General features: G+C 43.1%; 1 protein-coding gene across 3 annotated transcripts in view; it reads left to right on the top strand.

The window, feature by feature from the left end:
• The window catches only part of SEPSECS (Sep (O-phosphoserine) tRNA:Sec (selenocysteine) tRNA synthase), a 195,505-nt gene that overhangs the window by 23,202 nt on the left and 145,865 nt on the right, over window positions 1–26,438 (top strand). For all 3 annotated transcript variants that reach the window (XM_073609197.1, XM_073609187.1, XM_073609205.1), the window contains exons 5-7: window positions 1,184–1,337; window positions 5,775–5,877; window positions 10,990–11,211. In XM_073609197.1, the coding sequence (XP_073465298.1) occupies window positions 1,184–1,337; window positions 5,775–5,877; window positions 10,990–11,211 (479 nt within the window). The remainder of the gene's footprint in view (window positions 1–1,183; window positions 1,338–5,774; window positions 5,878–10,989; window positions 11,212–26,438) is intronic.

Here is a 26,438-nt window from a genome sequence, read left to right on the forward strand (position 1 = left end):
GGAGGGGGCATGGAGGAGGATGAGGTGACAGTCAGCGGTGATCGCGTGTGGGGGAGTTACAAGCACCGATCACCGCTGTATGTCACTAAAGCCGCGGGGAGAGAAGCTTGTAATTCCCCCCACGCGCTGATCACCGCTGACTGTCATAGTATCGGCGGAAGCATCGGGAGCATTTGCCCGAGTACAAGTACTCGGGCAAATTCTCGGTATCGGTGCCGATACCGATACTGGTATCGGTATCGGGACAACCCTAGAAATAAGCGCCTTTAAAATGCCATGAAGTTATCTTACAATTCAGCTAGTGAAATTGCCTGAAATCCCTTATACTAAGCCAACACACAGTAGCTGGAAAAAATGAAATGAGGCCAGTGTAAAGCTGGCTATAGATGATTTGTTCCATCTATACAAGCGAGGTGGATAGAGGAATTCTCTCCACTGAGACATCATACTCTGATCACGGGACTCTTTAATGATCGACTTCTGTTGAACAGGCATAGCCACACATGGATCGAAATTCAGCAGGTTCCCTGCTTAAAGCGGAGTTCCACACAAAAATGGAACTTCCGCTTTTCAGAACCCTCCCCCCCCTCCGGTGTCACATTTGCCACCTTTCAGGGGGGGGGTGCAGATACCTGTCTTAAGACAGGTATTTGCACCCACTTCCGGCATAGACTCCCATGGGAGTCTATGCCTCTTCCCGTCCCCACCGCGCTGTCTCCTGGGAAACACACAGCTCCCAGGAGAGAGCGGGGACCACTAGGGACGCGCAGCGCGGCTCGCGCATGCGCAGTAGGGAACCGGGAAGTGAAGCCGCAACGCTTCACTTCCTGATTCCCCCACCTAGGATGGCGGCGGTAGCTGCCGAGAACCGAGCGGGTTCTCGGCGTCCCCTGCCGACATCGCTGGACCCTGGGACAGGTGAGTGGGCATGTATTAAAAGTCAGCAGCTGCAGTATTTGTAGCTGCTGGCTTTTAATATTTTTTTTTTTTTTTTTTTTTTTTTTTTTGGTGGTGTGGGTGAACCCCCGCTTTAACTGGCCCAAATTTCGATCCATCTATGGCCAGCTTAAGGAGTATTGGCTCTGTAAGGTAATGGGTGGTAGAGGAAAGTCTTTGTCCTTACAGGATTTAATGCAGTTGTCTTGTGATTTCATTGCATCATGTGTTTTTATTCTTTGTAAAGGTTTTGAGCCAGTAGTGATTGAGAATGTGCTGGAAGGAGATGAGCTACGCACAGATCTAAAGAGTGTAGAATCTCGAATCCAGGAACTTGGAGCAGAAAACATCCTGTGTGTTCACTCCACCACATCATGCTTCGCTCCTCGTGTGCCTGACAGGTAGGATGTCATTGTGACCTCTCTACTGCTTAAAGTGATATTAAAGGTTCGGCTTTAAAAAAATAAACATATACTTGCCTGCTCTGTGCAGTGGTTTTGCACTGAGCAGTCCCGATACTCCTCTTTTTGTTTCCCCTGTTGGCGCTCCTGGCTCCTCCCCCTTGACCAGTGCCCCCAATAGCAAGCTGCTTGCTATGGGGGCACTGGTGCGTGCTTGCTCCCAAGCCCTGCTCTATAAGACACTTAGAGCCATGGCTCAGCCCTCACTCTCTCCTTGTTGGCTCACTGACTGTGATTGGCGAATAGTTGTGTATTCCTGCTTATAGCTCCACTTTATATGGTTTGTCTCAGGCCTTTGTCACTGCTGAACAGCTTTGTTTGTTCAAAGAAATTGAAAAATAGCAGACTTGCTGGAAGGAAGGAAAACGAATACAATCGCCACATTTAAGGAATGGTAACTTTCAATATAACACATTTTATTTTTGGGTTTAGATACGCTGTAAACTGCCCATATACCTAAGATGAGCATCTCCCTGTCTGGCTGGATCAGGTGACCTTCTCACATCTATAAGAACAGCAGACCTTATACCCCCAAAAAACTGTATTCAAGAGGAAAGATCGCTCAGATAGGTGGGATATCTCCAGATGGTTAATTATTGCTGCACAATGCTGTTAGCCAGAATTGTACGGGATATGAATTTTGTTCTTTACAAAGTTCTACATGTCTGTTTTATGTGCAGCTTGTCAACAGAACCAGTAGGCTCCAAGTAATGGAACAGTAGTTTAAGAGGTGTTTGTATTTTGGAATGTAGTGTGAGTTAATCCTGCGCTACTGTAATAGAGAAATAAAAGGATAAAAATATAAAAGTATGAACAGCTGCATGCACCGAATGGGGTCAAACGAAGCACAAAGAAAAGTGAAAAGTGAAAAGAAAAATAGGGGTGGGTGCTGCACTATCCAAAAAAAGGATGGCTGCTACAAATAACAATATGAAGTACTGTTGGAGTGTAGGTAGGGGGCTGCTACCAGCCTTTGAAGCAGGAAAGTGGTAAAAGCCACTAATAAATAAATCTCAACTTAATACACGTACTAATACCCAATTGGGAAGTGTACACACAATCTATGTGCAAAATCCTGCAATAAATAACTACTATCTATAAATGTAGAATAAGAAATTCAATAGGTGTACTCCCGTGCAAATATAAATAAATTGATGTATGTGCCAAATCCAACAATACATTAAACAAAAAATAAAATAAATAATGCAAAGAAATAAATTATGCAAAAAAACAAATCAATGTGCAAACACAGTCATATGAAAAACTTCCTGTGTAGACGTGCAAAGACGCATAGAAAGTGCATAGTGATATGTGACATAAATAATCCAATAAAATCACAAAGTGTCATAACAGTAAATGATCCAATATGGTCTGGTAGTAGGGAAGATCCGCATAACATGCAACTGTGTGCATACGTGAAAAAACACAAAATGCAATGTGGTAATGCCCTCTAAAAAGCAATACAAAAGTCCAATGTGCTCAAACCAAATGAAGTGAAGTGCCTGAAATAAGACAAATGTGTGTCCTCTTCATGCATAAATCACACTAAAGTAAGTAGTGGCCCCTTACCTAGCGGTAGTGGGTAAAACCGCAGAGAAGTAAATACAGGTGGCTGTAGTCTTTACTGAGGGTCCTGGACCAGTGCGGGTCCTGTCTCTGTCTCCGTGCCTCAGTATAGGTGAAACCGATAATAAAGGACAAGGGGGTACCAGATAGTGTAGTATGTTTTTAAGCAGGATAGAACTTTATTCAAAACCATCAAGATGTACTCACATTTAACATAAAAAAAACAATATCTATCTCCTACGAGCGGTGAGCTCGTTCGCCTCGATCAGTATGAAGTGCCCATTCCGTCCCTACGCGTGACGTCACCAGTCACGTGACTTCATCAGGGGAAGTAATGGAACAGTAGTTTAAGAGGTGTTTGTATTTTGTTGTTGTGGATTTTTTTTAAGCTTCCAAGAATTCAGCAACTTTGTGAAAAGTGCAGGCATACTATGAGTTAAGTCCAACAAGTGCATGCCACCTTCTGGACTTATCTCTATGATTTACATCTGACAGGTTTATGGCACTTCTGGAGGAGACCCTTGAAGCTCTGAGAGGAGAGAAGCACACACAACAGCTATGCCTGCCCCCTCCTCTGCTGCCCATTCACAGAAGACTTTGCTTTTTACAAAGTATCTGTATTCCTGGAGTTCAGCTTTAGGGCGACCCTTTCCCTTAACTAATGAGTATTTTGGTTTAATCATCATTATTACCACGCAGTGATCCGGGAGCTGTCATATACCTTTTAGAGGCTCAACTATTTGTAACCTGGCAGGATAAAAAATAAAACACTTCTTTTGAAGCATACTAAAACCCAAGAACACAATTTTAACCCCTTCCCACCCAGCCCGGCATCCTTTTAAATCCTTTTTAATTCGCTCAGGGGGTGGGAAGGATCAGGGTTATTCTGGTGGGCTGTCACTTTAGTCACATGATTAGGGGCCGGTCCTGCTGGCTACCAATTTTTGTTTATCAAGAGCTGTCTTTGAGAGTTCGGTCTCTGTGGTGGGAGGGCACAGTTAGGACCCTGTCAGCACAGAGACACTGCACCGCCAATGACGGGGGGGGGGTTCTGTAGTCCTCCGACAGGAAGCGTACCAGATTTTTGGTAAAATCCAATGGGTATTTGTTTGTTTTTTTTGGCAGATATATCAATTGTGTACTTCCTAGACCAAATGAGGGAAGTTCATTATTAGGGTTTTCACATACTTTACACCTTGAGATCCATACAGGGAACACAGCCTACCAGTTCGTACGTCTGTTTTTGACCAGTCCATCACAGACTATGATTGGTAATAACCCATGCTTGTGTTGGGGAGTATATCAAATGTAAGCTTTTTTTCTGTCTCTCAAATACAGAAAGCCTAAATAAATAAATAAAAAAAAGTGTTTGTGTGTGTAATATGTATGTGTGTGTGTGTGTGTGTGTGTGTGTGTGTGTGTGTATATATGTATGTGTATGTATATATATATATATATATATATATATATATATATATATATATATATATATATATATATATATATATATATATATATATATATATATATATATATATATATATATATATTATGGCTTTTTTTTCTCTCCCCCTACCCACCTCTGACCACCGTCCCTTGGTTCCACCCCCTACCCACCTACCAGTACTGTCCCTTTTAGAGAATACAGAACCAAGTATCATTTTGTGGTACTAAATCATTTCTATGAACATGTTAATGATAAAAAGAAAAGCAGTAAAATAGATCCCCTGCAACCAGCAACAATAGAATCCCAGCAATAGATCCCCACACGACAATAGACTCCCCCAGCAACAATGAACTCCACCCCAACAACAATAGATTCCCTGCAGCAACAGTGAACCACCCACAACAAAATATCACACCCAGTAACAAAATATCCACCCAAGCAACAACAGATCTCCCTGGAGCCAGCATCAATAGATCCTCCAGCAGCCAGTAAAAATAGACCTTTCCAGCAACATAAGACCCCCCCCCCCAGCAACAATAGATTCCCCATCAGCAACAATAGACCCTCACACAAAAACAGATCCCCACCAGTGACAATAGATTCCCCAGCAGCCAACATCAATAGACCCTCCAGCATACCCCACACCCCATGCTATTACATACATTCAGTGCTGGAGGTGCCGGTGTTCTGCCGAGAGTTCCCCTCAGAAGATAAGGACCCCCCTCTACTGCGCAGGCGCATCGCTTGCGCAGTAGGAACAACAAGGGAACCGCCGAAAAAAGAGCCGAAGCTGAACACCTGAGTCAGCTGTACACGGTGCCAAGACAATTTTATTAAAAAAGAATTTGTAACAGGCCCCTCGCGGGCTCGCTGCGCTCGCCACGCTTTGGGCACGGCCTCGCTGCGCTCGGCATATTATTATTCTACCTCTATGTCCACTTGGATGGTGGGGCTTTAACGTGGACATAGGGTAGAATGTAGTGCGCAGGTGCCATGTACAGCTGACGATCAGCTGTTCATCTTCGTCTATTTTCGGCGGTCCTGTAGTCGTTTAGGGGGGGGTCCTTATCGGGGGGAACTTTCTCGGCAAGACACCGGAACTGCGTGCCCGCTGAAAAAAAAGCCATGCATACATTATATATATATATAGAGAGGTGCTCTCTGGATCTGGCTACAGTCACTTACAGAGGACTCCGCTTAAGATAAACTAACCAGACTTTTAGATATTCGCACTGCTTCAGTGTTTACTGCATTAGTAATTCACCGTTGCCTGGAATTACTATTTTAAGTTTCTAGAAGTGTAAACATTTTTCATGGAATAAACATATGGGGGATACCTAACAAATTCCTTGTGCTTTGTTTAGGCTGGAAGAATTGTCAGAGATCTGTGCCAAGTATGATATTCCACACATTGTGAATAATGCCTACGGTGTTCAGTCTTCAAAATGTATGCATCTTATCCAGCAGGTATTACTATTATTGGGATTATTATTAGGTGTGGCACACTAGTAAATGTCACCTATATACAGAAGGTGTATTTTCATGAATAAACATTCTTATAGAATTGAAATAGATTTTCTAGGGGTAAACTAAATTCCATCCTCCTGGAGACCTCTGTGTATGCAGATTTACAGCTATTTTAGTGCAAGTGCAGCTTGCGGTCTCAATGAATCAGAGGAGATGGAGGAAGGATATGATGGAATGGTTTGCAGCAATTCAGTTATGACTCGCCTTAATCTATAGAGAATGTTTGAGTAAAAACAGATATTCAAATTTTAATGTATAACTTTGCATGTATGCAATTTTCTGTACCTATTAGGGAGTGTTTGTAGACATGAAAATGTTAGGATTGCCACAGACCTGTTTAAAAGTATAAGCACCTCCTTTCAAATGTTTTGTTGACTTTCTCAAAAAACTTAGGTGTATGTCCAACTAAAACTTTTTTTTTTTTAATTATTATTATTTTATTGTGGGAAATGGTTAGAACCCCTGTCAGGTTTGTGTGGTTGACCAGGGGTGAGGCCCTCTATACGAGAGCAGACACGTAGCTACAGGAGTCACACTTGCGACCCGGCTCCAGGGGGCCCATGAGGCCCCCCTGGCAAGCTGACTAGGAGGGGCGGCATATAGTGGAATCGATCCCCTGCCTCCTGCAGCCGATGAAAGCCCACTTCACCTCCTCCCCCGGAGTCATTCAGCAGCTGCAGGAGGTAGGAATCTATTCCTCTATATGTTACTGCCCCTCCTATCCAGCTTCCCTGTGCTACTCCCGGGCCCTTCTCTTCCAGCTCCACTCTGAGCTGCTCAGGAACACACCTTGACATCACGGCACGCCAAGCAACCCGCTGCTCCCAAGAGTGAGACATCCCTGAGCTTCTGGGATCCAGGTCACTGAACGGGTGAGAGCTGTGAAGGGGGGATAAGCCGCCCTAGCGTTCTGCCACTGTAGGGGGGGCCCCAGTGGGTTTGCTTGCTTCAGGGCTCTGAGCCGAGAGCGTATCTCTCTTAAGGCTCACAGCCTGCACTGACAGTCGCCCTCCCTCGTATGGACAAGACAGAAGAGAGCCGATATGCTCCTTCTCCTCCCGCTTAACACTTTCTGCAATGCACACAGGTGGAGAGGGGCAGGAGGAGAAGGAGCAGATCGGCTCTCTCTCCTGTCCTGTCCATGCAAGGGAGTGAGTGGGAACTGTCAGTGCAGGCTCTGAGCTGTATGAGAGAGATACACTCAGCTCAGAGTCCTGCTGATGGGTACTGATAGGTGGCATTGATGAGCACTGATGGGCGGCAGAGATGGGCACTGATAGGCTGTACTGATGATGAGGCTGCACTTATAGGGGGCACTGATGATGAGACTGTACTGTTTATCAGTGTAAACCATGTACTTGACAGTTTTGCTGGTTAATGGCTCTCCTATCCTCAAACGGACACCATCGTGGGAAAAAAGGACTGCCGATAACTGGCAAGTCTGTCTACATGCGATAAGCTGATCACATGATAAAAGGCCGCTGTGGGTAGCCCTTTACTGTGATCTGTAATCGGCTGTGTCCTAAAGCATGCTGGATGCGTATCCCAGGCGGCACGCGGGAGGCAGGGTTCTGGGGAGAAATGTCCATGGACCCCTTCCAAGAACTGGAAGCCGAGGGCTTGGAAGGAGTGTGTGTGTGTGTGTGTGTGTGTGTGTGTGTGGAGGGGGGGGGGGGGGGCGGCGGCAGGGGGGCCCTTCATGGTTTCTTGCACTGGGGCCCTCAAGGATCTAGTTACACCTCTGTATGAGAGCATTTGCAGGTGGAAGCATGAGCATAGTTTCACAGATGTAGTAGAGGGACAGTCTCTGATGCAAAATAACCGTCATGTTGAATTTTTGTAGCATAAACCATGCTAAACAGTAGTAGTGAAATTGATTGGAAACCGTTTGGAAAACATGTGCTGTAGGTTTTTACAGCGCATGTGAGTGTTAAAACATAACCCAGGAAGTACAAGCAACAAAAAAGTAGGATCTTTCTTTTAAATGCAGTTGGTGAGTGGGAGAGTACATAAAGGTCAAAAAATCGTTACATCAATTCCGCCTATCAATGAAAAATGTACCATTTATGATGTTACAATCAATAATATGTCAATTGTGGGAAATATTTTGATACATTAATTGTGTTCTTGCATGTACGTTTTGACAGATCTTTTCAAATAAGACCGTTTTTAATTTTTTCGAACAATTTTCAAACCATGTATTACCAGCTTTAAGCAAGCCATACATGCGTAGAATTCCAAAAGACCTTTTCTTACAAAAATCATAACTAAGACTTTTCACACCATTAGTGGGCTTCAGCAACCAATTTGAGTGATTGGGCATGTTGAAAATTTTTGGAAAAAAAAAAAAGAATTTCTAATTAATGATGGGAGAATCATGCGAGAAATATGATAAAAAAAAAAAAAAATGTACACGAGCTGTGTACCAGAGGTGGGGCAGATGAGCGGGGGGGTACAGAGGTGGGGCAGATGAGCGGGGGGGTACAGAGGTGGGGCAGATTTGCAGGAGGACAGTGATCTGAGGAGTGAAAGTGCATGAATTGGGGCTGATCTGAGGCGTGAAAGTGCAGGATGGTAATTTCTCTCTACTAAAGTCGTTTACAGCATTTACATTATAAAAGTGTGAAGTTGATATATTTTTTTTTTTGTTATAAAATCGGCACGCTCAATTTCTTTGAAAACATTTCTTGGCACACTTTGCTCAGAAGGTTGCCTACCCCTGCCTTAGGCAGAGATAAAGAGAAACATTGTAACATGTAGTTCTTTTAGATCAAAGGAATGAACTTCTGTCTGTAAATGAGGTCAGTTCAACCACTTAAAGACTAAACCTTTTTCTGACATTTGTTGCTTGCAAGTTAAAATCAGTATTTTTTTTCAAACGCAATTTTTTAATTTTTTTGGAAAAAATACACTTTTTTTTTTTTTTTTTTAAATTTTATTCAATAAACCGTATTTACCTCAATTTTTTTGTCTAATGTAAAAGATGATGTTATGCCGTGAGAATCGTGATCTTTATCTTTAGCCAGAATCGTGCAGCTCCAGCGTGTACCCCACTTAATACATTCTGCCCCTTCGTATCAAAATATACACCTTCTACCCGCACGTGTTAGTAAGTTTCCTTGATGTGTACTGGTTTATATTGTGGATAACCATCTGAGGACTTTCTGTATATGACAGATTCTCTCAGCCTTTTATGCATTAAGGGTAATATTTCTGATGAGAGGGAATCCTCTCACACTGGGGAGGGCGTTTTACTTGGACGTTGCCTGATACCTCACATGCATAGTAATATATGCACACATATGTCTCTAAACTCCTGAAGCTTTATGCAGAAAGCATTAAGGAAGAGTCCAGCTTTCATCCTGCCATGGACATTTGTTTTGTGAATTAACAAACATATAATGGTAAATGTATACCCATGAATGGAATGGAGAAATGGTATATAATATAGACCAGTAGCGGGTACAGCCAGTGAACCATTCAGGAGACAGAGAAGGCAGGGCCGAGCTGTGGCTCCGTGTGTTAATGGACACACACAGTCGTTACTCGGGGGCGCGCCTTCTTAGGTGCCCCACACAGCAAGCTTGCTGTGGGTTCATAACAGAAATTCCAGGTAATAATTGTATCTTAATTATTAATCTTCCATTATATTGTGTACCAAAGGTTATAATAAACCATTGTTCCATCAAAAAATGAATCACAAATTCCCCACTTTAAATTGGCTACTATTGGAGCTTGGTAAAGAGTAGAAGTATATAAACAACCAAGAGAGGAACCATAATCTTCCAATAAGTGAAAATAAAGAAATACTAAAAAAGGAAAACGGCTCAAACAGAGCACAGTACTAACGTGTAAAAATATCTGAAACAAATGTGCAAATAAATGAGTGTAGCCTGAATATGTGAAAATATGGTGAACCTAATAAAATAATTTTAAATAAATAAGTGCAAAAAAAAGGGGCAATCTGTGCAGCATCAAATTTACATTACTGAATAATGTAATTATTATAATAAGCATTAAATCCCATGCAAAACTCCACAAAGGTGTGTTGGAAAAAATAAAATATATAATTTAAAGTCCAAAAATCAAGGAAAGTGCTAAATGAGATAAACCAACACAGTGTCCATAGATGATACAATCCAAATCGTGATATTCTCAGTTGAAAAAAGTGTGAAAAGATAGTTCATCAAGGAATACTCAGTGCCAGTAATCAATCACAAGTGTGTGAAAAAGATGTGGTCCCCCCAGCCCCTCGCCTCACGGCTGAGCGATAACAGCCCTGTAAGCAGAATAAAGTTGCAGGTAAAGGTGGTCTCTGGTATACATGAACCAGGAGGTAAAGTTTGCTGCGTAAGTCTGTCTCTCTGAAGTAATTTTGCCAATGTGCAGTACATGATTATGGAGAAGGGCCATAAATATGGACCGAGACACACAGGAATATGCAGTCCGTCATTAAAATCCTATTCCAGATTAGGAGTCTTCAGTGTTTTAAACTTTAGAAGAAATTCCTGTTAAAGTAAAATGATTACAAATGTACAGGGATTATTACAAAGGTGTACACGGTTTTAATCTAGCTCAGACCAATGTAACTATGCATATACCGTATCTGGCTGATGCCCCTGGAAATCGGGGAAGTAGACACCACTACTCCTTTGATCTCCACTTGCTTCCGGTTCCTATGCTGAGTGGTTCCCCTGCTGCATTCTGAACACCGGAGGTTGGCTACTTAACAAGTGTGTGTGCCTGTGCTAAGTTGCTAACCTTCCGTGTTCAGAATGCACCATGGGAACCTGCATTCAGCAATTTCCAGCTTCCAGGGGCATTGGCCAGGTCCGGTATATATTCTGTATAGTTACATTGGTCCAAGCTGGGCCAATGTAACTATGTATAAAATATACATACTTGGAATTCCTCCTATTTTTTTTTTTTTTTTTCCACTGGTAAAAATTAAACAAAATATTTATATATAATAATATATATATTTTTGTTGTCCTTTTCATATACTATTTTCTATAAATGTAAAGAGCCTTCATTTCTATTTTTGATTTCCAGGGAGCTCGTAAAGGAAGAATAGACGCTTTTGTGCAGAGCTTAGACAAGAATTTCATGGTTCCAGTAGGGGGAGCTGTTATCGCTGGTTTCAGCAATTCTTTTCTGGAGGAAATTAGCAAAATGTACCCAGGGAGAGCATCTGCCTCTCCATCTCTGGATGTCCTAATAACACTGCTGTCACTTGGTGCAAGTGGATATAAGAATCTCTTGACAGAAAGGAAGGTAAGCTGTTGTGCTAGAGAAAAAAGGAGGTCTGTTTAAATCTGAAGAGGTTAATTGAAGTTTGTATAAATGTCAGTCTGTAAATACTGAGAGATTTAACCCAGTTGCTGCTATGGGTATTCCGGTCTCCTGGAAACTGCCTGCCTGTGCCTTGTGTCTGATTTAGGAACACTTTGCTTTTTTGATCGAACAAGTGTTCCGGACAAAGAAAAAGCGAGCATCATACTAAAAATACTGTAATAACCCATACAGAATAGCTAATCGTAATAGGAACGTCCCAGTATATTGTCTTAATACAATGTGTGCAGTGCACCATTTTAAAGGACATATGATGCAGCATTTACGTACCTGGTACCTTCTAACAGAATAGACGGGGATCACTATAGCTTTTGTCAAGAGTTGCTTATCTAAAGGAGGAACTGAGTGTGTCAAGGCTGAAAAACCCTCATTATCACAGACAAAAGCCAAGTCCTTGAGAAGACTACACCTGATCTTCGCCAAAAGGCCGAGAAGTGATCAGTGAACAAGACTAAAGCCTAGTACACATAGGCTGAATGTCGGGCAGCATCAGCCGGTTCAATAGAAACTGGCTAACATATGGCCCATGTGTGCTGCAGCTGGTCCTACAGAAGTGTCCCCCTCCTTTTGAGAACACAATAGCTCAGCTGGGGAGATCACTATACTAACATCAGATTGTTAGTACAGTGGCCCCTTCAGCCTGCTGGGTTGAACGAAAAAAAAAAAACTAGTAGTGTGTACCAGTGGATGTAAACCCGATTCATGAAGTTTGCGCTGGGCACACATCTGTAGTGTTTTCTTATCTCTCTTCAAAGCACTATGTCTCGTAGCTCTGTCCTGCTCCGTTCTTCTTCTGTTATCAGCCTGATCACTTTTGACAAGAACTCCGAGATGGAAAATACTGTAGAAGTGTGTGTCGGGAGAGGTTGCTATAAATTGGCTGACTTCTGTACTAGTCACAGGCACGCCCTGCATGTGTGGGGAGGGGGTGTGTGCCTTTCCTCCAATCAGCTGTCTCAGTGTCTCGCAATGATCTCCTCCTACAGGGGAATGAGGAAGTGAAAAAACAGGACGTGCACTTTCTAAACAGTATATAATGATGAAGATAGCCGATATACATGTAAAATATGTAGGGAGATTTGTTTCATCTCTGTGTATCATCTGAGGCTTTTCACTTCACTGGGTATTTGTGAGGGTTTACATCCACTTTAATATAAATATGCACAGTGGCTGTAGTACAGGCTAACCTAGCGACTGGGTACTACATGCAGTGTCCAGCTGCACTTGATATATTTTAAGGTGGTAGCTTGGGGGTTGCACAAACTATGCAAGCAAAATGTCATTGTAGATGCAAGAAATGTCCACAGTAAGGTAAAGCTAGGCGGTCCTGTGTACATAATCACACTGTGTGTGTGATATCTACAAACTATACATGCAGAAGGCTACAAGGAATGCTTTGTTTTTTGTTTTGTTTTTTTGTTTTTTCAGTACATTGTGATTTAGAATTAAAAACAAATATGTAAATCCTATGTTCAAATTATTAAAATTTTAGAATTGTAATAGTGCCTTTCCCCAGGCAATTTAAATCCTTTGTTAATCATATATAGTTTTTTGGCATGGTAATATATTGGGCTGTGGTTCAATGCCCACTGAGTGAGTGGTACAGAATACATGAGAAGTAGCTTTTTGAATGGCTCATCCAAAATAGGGTGTTTGTAGGTCTCTTGATCTGTTTGGCATAATGAGCAGTTTCTCAATGCCTGAACAAGGCAGGCATATCCTTCAAGACATAAATCTAACACTTTTTTTTGTGTGATTGAGTGCCTAGTGACGTGTAACATGCATGTATGGGCAAAATCAAAACACCTAATTGGCTCAGATCTCCAATGCATTCAAATTTCCCCATGGTATCTCTGCAAGTACTGCAGAATACCTGAAGATCTTACCTGGAATGTAGTTGGTTGCTAACTTTTTGTATTGGAGTGACAGCACTGCCACTACTGCCCTTTTAAAGAACAACTTGGACATTGGCATGTTATATTGGTCCAGCTTGCACCAATTTAACTTTGTACTGTGTATACCATACCTGCCCAATGCCCCTGGAAGCGGGAAATCACTGAAGAAGACACCGCTACTCCAATGATCCCCACTTGCTTCTGGATTCTATTCTGAGTGGCCGGCATAATGCATTGTAAATGCGGGAGGTTGGCTGCTCAGCAGCGGAGCAGATGCATGTAGCTTTTTTATGTTGGCATTGATCTGGAAATTAAAGTATTTTATATCGTACAATTTGTTACCAGGACAAGTGACCATATAGAAGCAGAACTTCTGACCTTTTGGTTGTTGACACAATAAGGGTGAATTCACGCATAAAAAACACAAGTGGAGATGCGCCTCTGGGTGCAGTCGTTTTTTATAAAATCAATTTAATAAACAGCGTAAGATCAACTCCCATATGGTATAAGAATAAAAAGCGTGGTATCAGGTAGTCTGGATGACGTTCCCGAATCCTGTGGCATAATCCGAGCTGTGTACGGTAACCATTCCGAATGATGGTAACGCCGGCTCCGGAAGAGCGGCCTCAAAACGAGGCCTGGAACACAGTGAACGGCTGGCTGCAGGGGGATGACGTCATCCAAAATGGACGCGTTTCTTGAGCGTGCACACTTGGATGTCCTGCAAGTCGTGCTCCTTCCTCAACAGACGTATCCAAGGAGCGCGACTTGCAGGACATCCAAGTGCGCACGCTCAAGAAACGCGTCCATTTTGGATGACGTCATCCCCCTGCAGCCAGCTGTTCACTGTGTTCCAGGCCTCGTTCTGAGGCCGCTCTTCCGGGGCTGGCGTTGCCATCATTCGGAAGACCCCTGGTTACCATACACAGCACGGATTATGCCACAGGATTCGGGAATGTCATCCAGACTACCTGATACCACGCTTTTTATTCTTATACCATATGTGAGTGGATCATACGCTGTTTATTAAATTGATTTTATAAAAAACGACTGCACCCAGAGGCACCTCTCTACTTGTGTTTTTTTGCAGCTCCTAGGAATATGGTTTCTTCCCTAATTTGATGGCAGCCCTGTGTGCTTCCTTTTGGACGTTCTTTTCCCCCTCCCAATACCACTACATAGGCTGTTTTTTCCTGTGTATGCTACATGGACTATATTGTCATTTTCAGTTCTATTTAGAACATCCATTATTAGCAGATTTGCATTGGGATTCATATGATTTCTGTTTTGCTGCGCCTATACTTGTTGTTATGAATTCACGCATACTGTGAGGACATTGTAAAACGCCTGTCACCACAAGGACACACTCGTGTGTCCCATTCCCACTTTTGTGCAGCGATAAAATGCAGACATGCTGCATTTTATCTCAGCTCACCATGCCGAATTGCATGGCAATGTACAGCATTGCAGCAGATCACACTGTGTACACTGCCATGAATGAAGTATACGTTTTTGTTCACTTTACATAAAGAGCCTTGTGATGTGCTGAATCGCACAACGAGCTGCCTCCTATCGCAGCTGGCAATGGAGAGCTGCCGGAGCGGTACAGTACCCCCGCAGCTCTCCATTGCAGTGTGAAAAGGAGCCTTAAAGCTGAGTTCCACTCAAAAGTGGAACTTCCGCTTATCTGTTCCTCTGTTGCCACATTTGGCATCTTTCGGGGGGGGTACCTGTTTTTTGACAAGCCCCCCTTCCTTACTTCCAGAGACGGCGCCAACCCTTGGAAATTTGGCCCCTTACCTCCTTCCTCCACCACCAAGCCATCTGGAAAGCGCAGCAAGCTTTGGGCATGCGCAGTAAAGAACCGGCTGTGAAGTCTAAAGGCTCCACTGCCGGTTTCTCTTAACAGGAATGGCGGTGGCGGCACCCGACAGCCAATCTGAAAATCGTCTGGGTTGCAGACATGACGGGATTCCTGGACAGGTAAGTGTCCTAATATTAAAAGTCAGCATCTAAAGTATTTTTTGTGGGGGGCGGGGCACCTCTTTAAGGCTAAGAGGTTTATTTATAAATGTTTGCACACAACTTTCAGGATGCGTTTTTCCGAATTAATGCAAATAGAAAAAAATGTGAATCTTTGAGAGTGTTTATGTGAATCTTCTGTGAAAACCATTTTTCTCCCTTCGCCTTTCAGGACAGCACCTTGGAGAGAGCGTAGCTCCACCTCTTAGACAGGAAACACTGCGTGACAACGCCCCTTTAAAAAGCAGCTGCTTCCACCATGCCATCAGTTTTAGTGTTTCCTCCGCCATGGTGGAAGCACTGCTTGGGGAACCAGAGGGGCTGCGCTCTCTCCAAGGAGAGGGTTTTGGCAGGACCTCCACGTTTGGGTACTCAGACCAACCCAGCTCCTTCCCTTACGTGAGGAGGGTGCTCCGGTGTCCTTTCCTTCTCCGGCTCACAGGAGTAATGGTCTGCCGGAAGTTTTCCACCCGGGGTGTTCGGGGGGCCGCGGTTGTGCTCAGTAAGAGCGTCCATGCCAGGCCTCTGCATGGCGGCGCCGAATCCCGGACAGCAGGTGATGTCAGTTCCGGTGGGCGGATACTTCCGGCAGGGCGTAGCAGCGATTGGTTCCTGCTGCTGGAACGCAGGAGGAAGGGGCGGGTCCTCTGGCCGGGACTTCCTTTTGTTTGGCACATGGAGCCTAGTACACAGTGCAGCAGCTGCGGATTGCACTATGGAGACAGCGGAATCGTCAGCAGCAATGGCGGATGCAGGCGCCCAGGTTCCCGGCCAGGCCCAGGTAGGAGAGGTGCGGTGGCACCTCTTTCCTTTTATATCACTGGGTGTTTTATCTTTGATGTGGTTATTCAAAACCTGCTGCTGTCTGCTATGGGGTAACAGTTTCCATTAGCAGTTCAGCAAAGGAGTGAGACTCTGGGCACTTAGGGTGTTGGCTGGAGGTACTACTTTTCTCTGAAGCCTTAGTTCTAAAGGACCTGGGTTTTTTCTTGTTTCTCTGTTTCAGAAAGCTACTGCCAAATCAGAGAGAACAGGGAGAAAGTGCCCCTCATGCAAAAATCCTTTAAGGGACTCTTGGCCCAAACCACTGTGCAAATCCTGCATTGTGGATTTAGTAAAAGAAGAATCCTCACAAGAGTGCAAAGAGCTCTTATCTTCTGTGAGGAAGGAGTTAGCAGAGGCCCTAGGGACAGTGCGTTCCCTTGTAAAGCACGGCCAGAGTTCCAGCCAAGAGCAGAGTTCTCACTCCAGTTTCCCTCAGTCCACTTCCAGACAGGTGGAAAGTGAGTCGGAGGAGGAAAGGGAAAGCATTCCACCCTCAACCATTGATTCTGAGGAGGAGGAGGTGGAAGAAGAGTCAAGATCATCTAGATATAAGCTGTCACTTGAGGAGGTGGATGAATTACTCAAGGCAATTTATACTACCCTGGAGATCCAGGAAGAAAAGGCTCAGCTGTCTGTGCATGATAAGATGTACCTGGGGCTGGAGGAAATTAAACACAGGGTGTTCCCTGTGCATAAAGTGTTAACAGACACTATTAAAAAGGAATGGAAGAACCCAGAGAGAGGACAGTTTTTTTCTAAAACCCTCAAAAGGAGGTTTCCTTTTGAGGAGAATGAGGAACTATTGTGGAATAAAAAACCAAAAATAGACGCTGCCTTTTCTCAAGTATCTAGGAAGACTGATTTAGCTTTTGAGGACATGGGTATTCTCAAAGATGCTATGGATAAGAGGGCAGATGGGCTACTGAAGAAAGCCTGGGACTCATCTCTAGCTAATCTTAAGCCAGCAATGGCGGCTACGGTTGTGGCTAGGAATCTGGAGTGCTGGTTAGAGCAACTTAAAAATCATGTTGTGGCAGGTACCTCCAGAAAGGACTTATTGGAGTCCTTCCCTACCCTGCTTAAGGCAGTAAAATATATGGCAGATGCCTCTGCAGAATCTATCAGGATGTCAGCCAGGTCCTCTGCGCTTGTTAACTCAGCAAGAAGAGCACTCTGGCTAAAGACCTGGTCAGGGGATTCAGCTTCTAAAGTAAAACTGTGCGGAATTCCCTTTTCAGGAGACCTGATGTTTGGGCCAGAACTAGAGACTGTCCTTGACAGGACAGCAGACAAGAAGAAAGCTTTCCCACAGAAGAAGAAAACGGTACAGCAGAGGAAAAATTTTCGTCCTTTTCGACAAACCGATAAGGAAAAGGACCACACACAGAAGAGACCCTGGTCTTCTCAGAGAGGAAGAGGTAGAGGTGGGGTACTCTTTAGAACCCCAGAACAAACCCCTAAAAAACAATGACCATCTAGTAGGGGGGAGACTACAGGACTTCTTACCAATCTGGGAAAAAAACAACAAAGAGTCCTTTTGTTCTGGGGTTAATCAAAAAGGGTTATCAATTGGAATTCTCACAAAGCCCCCCAAGTCGGTTTTACATCACAAACCTGCCAAAGGATCGGGAAAAGGCTCTGGCCATGAAGTCTCTGTTACAGGAACTGATGCAACAGAAGGTCTTTTCCCAGGTTCCGAAAGATCAAGAGGGGAAGGGGTTTTACTCCCACATTTTTATGGTCAAAAAGCCATCAGGAAAGTTCCGCCTGATTCTCAATTTAAAGGTTCTAAATCGATCCATAAAATACAAAAAATTCAGGATGGATACGATTTTCTCAGTAAGGAATTTGCTAACCCCCAAATGTCATATGGCTTCCATCGATTTGAGAGATGCCTATCTCCATATACCAATAGCGCCCCCATCACAAAGGTTCCTGCGTCTTGCAGTCAATCTGGGGGGAGGGGAGATTTGGCACCTGCAGTTTCGGGCTCTGCCTTTCGGTCTTTCCTCTTCTCCCAGGGTATTCACAAAAGTGATGGCGGAATCTTTGGAGCCCCTGAGACTGAAGGGGATTTCAATAGTACCCTATTTGGACGATCTGCTACTGTTTGCAGACTCAAGGGGTCAAGTAGAGGTCAACCTACAGACAGTTCAAACACATTTAAGAGGTTTGGGATGGCTTCTCAATCTTCAGAAGTCAAACTTAATTCCATCTCAAAGGGTAAGGTTTCTGGGGTACGAAATAGACTCGATAGAAAAGAAAATTTTTCTACCCCAGGAGAAAATAGAGAAGATGCAGTTGACCCTGATAACACTTCAATCCAACGCAGAGATCTCTGTAAGACAAGCCATGTCTGCTCTGGGTCTGTTGACAGCAGCAATTCCTTCGGTACAGTGGGCCAGATTGCATTCCCGTCCTCTGCAATCGGATATCCTGATGAATTGGTCATACCAGGAACCTCTGGAGAAGAAATTCAACTTGGGGGCAAGAGCAAAAAGGTCTCTCTGGTGGTGGAGGAACCTAGGAAACGTTTCAAAAGGGCTTCCTTGGGTCTTTCCGGTAACCAGAAGGCTGACTACAGATGCCAGCGCCTGGGGATGGGGAGCTCACCTGGAAGAAAAAACGGTTCAGGGAGTTTGGACCAAACCAGAAGCAAGAAGATCTTCAAATTGGAGAGAGTTAAAGGCTGTTCACTTAAGCCTCCTCTCCCTCCAGGAATTTCTAGTGAATCAACATGTCCAAATATTGTCAGACAATATGACGACAGTATTATATTTAACAAAGCAAGGGGGCACAAAAAGCAAAACCCTAATGGGTCTAGCGCATCAGATCCTAAGATGGGCAGAGAACAAGGTGGCCTCTCTATCAGCAGTCCATCTAAAGGGGACGGAAAACACCTTAGCAGATCTCCTCAGCAGGAAAGAAATAAGGGAAGCAGAGTGGTCTCTCAATCAGGAATTATTCGAAAAGATTTCCAAGAGTTGGGGTCATCCCCAAGTGGACCTCTTTGCAAAAGAGGAAAATGCAAAAATACCAGTCTTCTTCTCTCTTCAGAGACAGGATCAAGCTCTCGGAGTAGATGCGTTAGCTCACAAATGGGACTTCCATCTGTCCTACGCTTTTCCCCCGTTCCAACTGATACCAAAGGTGTTAGCCAAATTCAGATTGGAGTCCACGGAGCTAATATTAATAGCTCCTTATTGGCCAAAAAGACCCTGGTTTTCAACCTTGATGAACCTCTCAGTGAAACCTGCTTGGAGATTACCAATCAGGACAGACCTGTTGAGTCAGGGCCGAATTCTCCATCCAGATCCAGCTTACCTCAAACTAACAGCTTGGTTTCTGAAGAACAAATCTTAAGACGAAAGGGTTTATCAGAGAGGCTTATTTCTACCCTTCTTGCAAGTAGAAAAAAAGTGACGAGAGACATTTACTTTAAAGTCTGGAAGATCTATAATTCTTGGTGTTCCAGTAAAAACTTTGATTTTCGTACCACATTTTCAGTTTTGGAATTTCTTCAAGAGGGATTGGAGAAGGGGTTAGCAGCAAGTACGCTCAAGACGCAGGTAGCTGCTTTATCAGTTTTTTTGGAAAGAACCCTGTCAGGGGAACCTTTAATAATCAGATTTTTTAGGGCAATGGCAAAAGTAAAGCCTAGACCTGTTGTTAGTTTTCCCAAATGGGATTTATCTTTAGTTCTTCAGGGTCTAACTATGGCACCGTTTGAACCCATAGAAGAAGCATCATTACGTTTCTTGACGTTAAAGACTATTTTATTGGTAGCCGTAACTTCCGCACGTAGAATTAGTGAGTTACAAGCCCTTTCAATTAAAGAGCCCTTCATGAGATGTCTACAGGATAGGGTAGTCTTAAGGACGGATCCAGCATTTCTACCAAAGGTGGCTTCAGTTTTTCACCGTACACAGGAAATCATTCTCCCTACTTTTTGTCCTTTACCTTCGGGAGCAGGAGAAGAAGCTTTCCATACCCTTGATGTCAGGAGGTGCCTGCTTAAATATCTGGAAAGAACAAAGGAAATCAGAAAGTCATCCTCACTCTTTGTTTTAATGGAAGGTACTCACAAAGGAGGTAAAGCTTCCAAAAGCACCCTTGGAAGATGGTTAAAGCAGGCCATCAAAGAGGCATACATATCTTTGGGTCCGGAACCTCCGGAAGGGGTATTACCTCATTCTACTCGAGCAGTGGCGGCATCATGGGCAGAAAGGGCTGGGGCATCTCCTGAGCAAATCTGCAAGGCTGCCACATGGTCCAGTTTTTCGACCTTCATAAGGCACTACCGCTTGGATCTACTATCAGCCTCGGACCAATCATTTGGTAGGAAGGTTTTGCAGGCAGTAGTCCCACCCTGAAGTAAGTTTCTCGGTTATCCTCTCCAAGGTGCTGTCCTGAAAGGCGAAGGGAGAAAACCTTAGTTAGACTTACCGGTGACGGTATTTCTACGAGCCTTTCAGGACAGCAGCCTACTTCCCTCCCTTGGTTATCATATGTAAAGTATAATTATAGGACCTGGTAATTGTCTGATTATATTTTCCAGCATGTCGGAGGATTTCTCGGTAACAACTGATGGCATGGTGGAAGCAGCTGCTTTTTAAAGGGGCGTTGTCACGCAGTGTTTCCTGTCTAAGAGGTGGAGCTACGCTCTCTCCAAGGTGCTGTCCTGAAAGGCTCGTAGAAATACCGTCACCGGTAAGTCTAACTAAGGTTTTTTTCCCCCTCACCTTCCAGGACAGCTACTTGAGAGATGATTGGCTCCGCCCTCTACAGGAAACACAAATCAGATACAATTTAAAAGGCCCCTCCCTTTCCTCTGACCCTCAGTTGTTTTGTGTTTCCAGACCCTCCAGGAGCACCGACATCGAATTGACCCACTAATTAGCAGCAGACAGCTCGAAGTTCTCAATGAATTGCAAGTGTGCTGATCAGCAAGCTCATAGTCTATTCACACGGCCTACAACTCTGTAGCAGAAAGCCCTACAGAGGAACAGGCAATGGAGCTGCAGGCAGTGTGTACATAAACCTGACATTGCACTTGCCATCCACTGATCGCGGGTACAATACTCTGCAGGCATCCTGTGCATTTATTTTTTAATTTTTTCAAAAAGGTGAACTTGGCCTTTTAGGGCGGGGCCTATATATGCAACATGGGAGAAATGTTAATTATTAAGAATACAATTTTGTAATATTAAAAAAATGCTAGATTTTTACTTTTTTTTTTTTTTTAATCAAATTTATGAACTTTTGGGCAAGGCTCAATTTTTACAACCTTTTGAAAATGTCAATAGACTTACCTGGACCATTATCCTGTGCATATGCAATACTAACACCTCCTCTGTTTGTGGAACAGTTCTAGATGCCTTCTCCATTTCTAATACTAAATATACAGGAAAACAAATTATAAATGCCTGCCTCTGTCGCTGCAGGAAAGGAAAGCTTGCAACTGTGGGGTTGGTAACAGAACTGAGCTCTTCTGCTACAAGGGTAGCGACAGCACAGAATTTCACATCACTGCCTATAGATCCGCCCAAATATATCACCCCGTGCCTAAAAATGATGGGACATGTAGTTCTCTTAGGTGTATGCACAGCTGACTTACAGGTTCCTCCTCCCTACCCCAGGACTTTCCTAAGCATGGTAACTTTTTTTTTTTTTTTTTTTTAACGCAGAGGCCCTAGAGAAACAAATGGTGGCTGCTGCAATTTTTTATGTCACGCGGTATATGCGCACTGGGAAAAAATACACTTTTGATGAATTTTAATGCACAAAACGCAACATAATACCCAATTGTTTGGTGAAAGGTGGAAAAGATGATGTTGCGCCAAGTAAATAGATACCTAACTTGTCATGCTTTTAAAATTGTGCACGCTTGTGGAATGGCTACAAACTACGGTACTTAAATCTCTATAGCCAACACTTTAAAGATCTTTACAGGTTACCAGATTAGAGTTACAGAGAAGGTCTGGTGCTAGAATTATTGCTCTCGCTATAACATTTGCGACGATACCTCATGTGTGGTGCAAAAGCTGTTTACATATGCATGTGTGACCTACGTATGCATTCACCTTTGCATGCGAGCACAGGGGGACAAGGTGCTTCAAAGAAAAAAATGTTTGATTGATTGATTTATTTATTTTCACTCCCTTTGAGAATTTTTTATTTTTTAATCACTTTTATTATCACAAGGAATGTAAACCTCCCTTGTGATTTTGGACACGCAATAGGCAGTGACAGGTCTTTACTGAGAGATCTGGGATCTATTAGACCTCAGAGCTCTCCTCCTGCCCTTTGAAAGCTTTGGATCAAACTTGGATTGGATCGATCCAAAGCTTTTCCTCCCTGGTAAGCTACCGGCCAAAACCATAAGTGACTAAATACTCTTTGCTTCCCGTTTTTGTATACCATAGAGATGGACCAGAATGTCCCCGATCAGCACTATTGTAAGCAGAACCACACTTCTGGGCTCCCAGTGAGATGGATAGGAAATCCTGGAGAAGGGGGGGGGGGCGCGACCCAGCGGCAGGCATCTACCCAGTATAACATTTCAAACGGATGGGGTATATGTACATATTGCAGGCCGGAAGTGGTGATCATGTGACCAAATGCTTTAGGGCAGGGATATGCAATTAGCGGACCTCCAGCTGTTGCAAAACTACAAGTCCCATCATGCCTCTGCCTCTGGGTGTCATGCTTGTGGCTGTCAGTCTCATGGGACTTTTAGTTTTGCAAAAGCTGTAGGTCTGCTAATTGCGTATCCCTACCTTAGGGTTTGGTCCTGCAATGGAAGAAGCAGCATTTTCCCCCAAAATTCAGTTTTTTCTGCCTTTTATGTGTATGTATCCATCTTGACAAGACTATTAAAGGGGTTGTAAACCCTCATGTTTTTTCACCTTAATGCATCCTACGCATTAAGGTGAAAAAAACTTCTGACACTGACCAGCCCCCCCATTTTACTCACCTGAGCCCATTCGTTCCCTCAGTGGAGACTCGCTCTACCTCTCTGCCCATTGTCTCCGCTCTTGATTGGATAGATTTAATAGCAGCTCCCGGTGCTGTCAATCAAATCCAGGGGGGGGGGGCAGTGCCGAGTCCGGCATTCTGTGTCTATGGGTCTGATCAATATTCCTATCGCACACATTCCTGGTAGAAATGGCTCATAAAATGGTGGGTGCTGCAGCGATTACCAATTGAAACATCAAACAAGCGTACATATTGGCGAATATGTACACTTATTCTGTGTCTATGGATCTATCTCTATATCTATAGATAGATAGATAGATAGATATCTAGATATATATCTATAGATATAGAATTTCTAAGTTATTTTCTAGCAAAAAATAGTAATATGAACTAGTAAACCGTTCCAGAAAAGGCCTGGTGAGCAAGTGACTAAGGTAATATTCCATATCCTGCCCCATTAGGCATGTATGATCATCTCTCAGGTTAAGGGTGTAATTTTGAAGTATTTTTAAGACCATTGCAATCCAAGTCACATAAAGGACCCATTTTTTTTTTTTCAAAACATTAACAGGATTATGTGGTCACTTAGTATACAATGGTACTTGGTGTAGCTTTTTTTTTTTTTTTTTTCCCCTCACCTATAATGCCTAACCATTGTACAAATAAGAATAGAATACCCAGACTGTATTGCAGAGTAAGAGGTTCTAAATTTAAAATGTTATATATTTTGAAGATCACTTTACATGAAGTACGAGTACTCCTGATAAAAAAAGTGGACAGTGATCTTTAATAGACTCGGGATGTTTCTACATGAAGGTGCCTTTGCCATTTTTCTGCTTCATCGGCTGGATATAGCTGACCTTCACTCCTGCTTGTCCTTGAAATCTATATAGCATCCTATTGAGAATCAATTGCTATAAAATACTAAGAATTCGTTTTTATATTTCTTCAGTCACATGTAGCCTTTTACCTTCCCAGCACCTTTTACCATTGATTTCTTCTGGAAGTTTTTTTTTTTTTTTTTTTTTCAGCAACCAACACAAAACCTCCCGGTTATGTGGGCACGTTACGTACGTTTAAGCTTTTTCAGAATTTGCAGATTGTTCATCAAAAAAAAAAAAAAAACATTGAAATGGAGTTAAATATAGTACATGAAAATCAATGCTTCTGCCATCTAATTTCTCTGAAATAAGACCTTTTGCTCTAGGTTTGCTTGGGGTGCTATTAGGTTCCCCATAGAAGTGGCTCAGGAAAAAAGAGCCTGTTATTGATTTGACCCCTGGATAAAAAAAAAAATAAAAATTTTAAGCCCAGAAGCACGATTAATTTCTTCTGCATTAAATTGAATCCCCATCTGTTTGTATGAGAATAAACTGGATGCATGTATGTTAGAGGTGGGGGAGCTGGAAAGTTATTTTCCCAGCTAGAAGTTAGAAAAAAAAGTGATTGATGGGGACAACTTGCGTGGTATTCCCTTCCTCTGATAAAAGCCTGATATTTAATGCATTTTATTGACTGGTGAGTCCAAGGGCAAACATCAGTACATGCATCTCCAGGCAGCTGAAGGTGAAGTCACAATTCCAACCTAATCTGCTCACTATCTGATTAAGCATGGTATAATATTCATTTATCTTATCAAGATTTACATTGCTGATAGCCAAGAGCTGACCTTCGCCATCACCTGATGCAGTTTGTATTTACTTTATTTTTTTTTTAAATTGCACTACAGCCAACTTTTAATATGAAACTTTGAAATGCAAATGAGATAGATGGGTAACCCTACAGTTTCTGTTTTTTATAATAAAAGTTTTGCTATTGGTGCACCAACTGGCCACTGAATATATTTGTTTTTTTTTTAGCATAAACAACACTTTCATTTTGGTTACATTGTTTTGCAAATTCATTTGTTTTTTTTTTTCTTTTGTACCCGAACTAAAATAAAAACATTTTTTTCTAATTTTGATCAATGTTGGTTAACAGCTTGACATCCGAAAGATTTAACCCCCCCCCCCCCTTTCATGACCAGGCCTTTTTTTTTTAATTTTGGCACTGCGTTATTTTAGGTGACAATTGCACGGTCATACAACACTATACGCAGAGATTTATTTCTGTGGTATTTCATAACCACTGGGTTTTTTCATTTTTTGTGTTAACCACTTCAATACAGGGCACTTTTGCACCTTCCTGCCCAGGCCAATTTTCAGCTTTCATCGCTGTCAATTTTTTAATGACAATTGCGTGGTCATGCTACACTGTACTCAAACTAAATTTTTATCATTTTGTTCCCACAAATAGAGCTTTCTTTTGGTGGTATTTGATCACCTCTGCGTTTTTTTTTTTTTTTAATTTTTTGCTAAACTAATAAAAAAAGACCGAAAATTTTAATTTTTTTAAAAAAGTGTTTTTTTTTTTTTTTTTTTTTTTGGTTTTTGTTCACTGATGGACACTGATAAGCTGCACTAATAAGGCGGCACCAATGAGATAGCACTGATGTGCACTTCTAGGCAGCACTGATATGCAGCACCGATGGGCATTGATAGGCGGCACTGATGGGCACTCAGGTGGCACTGATAGGCAACGAAAGGCTGCACTGATGGGTACTTATTGGTGGCACTGATGGGCATTTATGGGCACTGATGGTTGGAACTGGATTTCACTGATAGGCATCACTGGTGGCACTGGTAGGCATTTTTCGCTGGCACTGATTGGCAGCTGCCTGACCACTGATTGGCATTTCCCTGGTGGTCTAGGGTGGCATACCTGGTGGTCCAGTGAAGTGGCCATCCCTAGTGGTCCTGGCGGCATTCTGGTGGTCCTGGGCGGGCATCCGAGGGGGGCTGCGCTGATAAACAATCACAGACACCCCCCTCCCCCCCAATAAGGAGAGCAGCTCTCCTCTACTCGTGTCTGTCAGATGTGAGTGAGGAAAAGCCGATCAACAATCGCAGTGATGCGTGCCCTTAGGGGCGCGCAGCGGCTTGATATCCTGAGAACGTCATATGACGTCCGGTCAGGATATCGCAACCACTTTGCCGATGTCATTTTGCTATATGGTGGGCGGCAAGTGGTTAAAAACGAAAAGACCGAAATTTTTGAAAAAACAGAACAATTTTTTTTTTTTTTTTTTACTTTCTGATATAAAACCTATCCAATAAAAAAAAAGTTTTTAATCTAATTTCTTGTTAAATTTGTGTGTATTCTGCTACATATTTTTGGTAAAACAAAAACCCACCCAGTTGACAGAACAGAGCTTTGCTTTGTCTACATTAACAGAGCTCTGTCTCGCAATCCTCTTCGCCTATCGGCGGGTGGTGGTGGTCAGTCATTGGTCAGCTTGTGCTGTGACTAATCAAGCATGCTCCCTACCCAGAAGTGCTGGATCACATACTAAATCCGTGATCCAGCACAGGAGAGCCACTCTGCTGCCAT

The sequence above is a fragment of the Aquarana catesbeiana genome, linkage group LG01, assembly GCF_042186555.1.
Source record: "Aquarana catesbeiana isolate 2022-GZ linkage group LG01, ASM4218655v1, whole genome shotgun sequence".
NCBI lineage: Eukaryota > Metazoa > Chordata > Amphibia > Anura > Ranidae > Aquarana > Aquarana catesbeiana.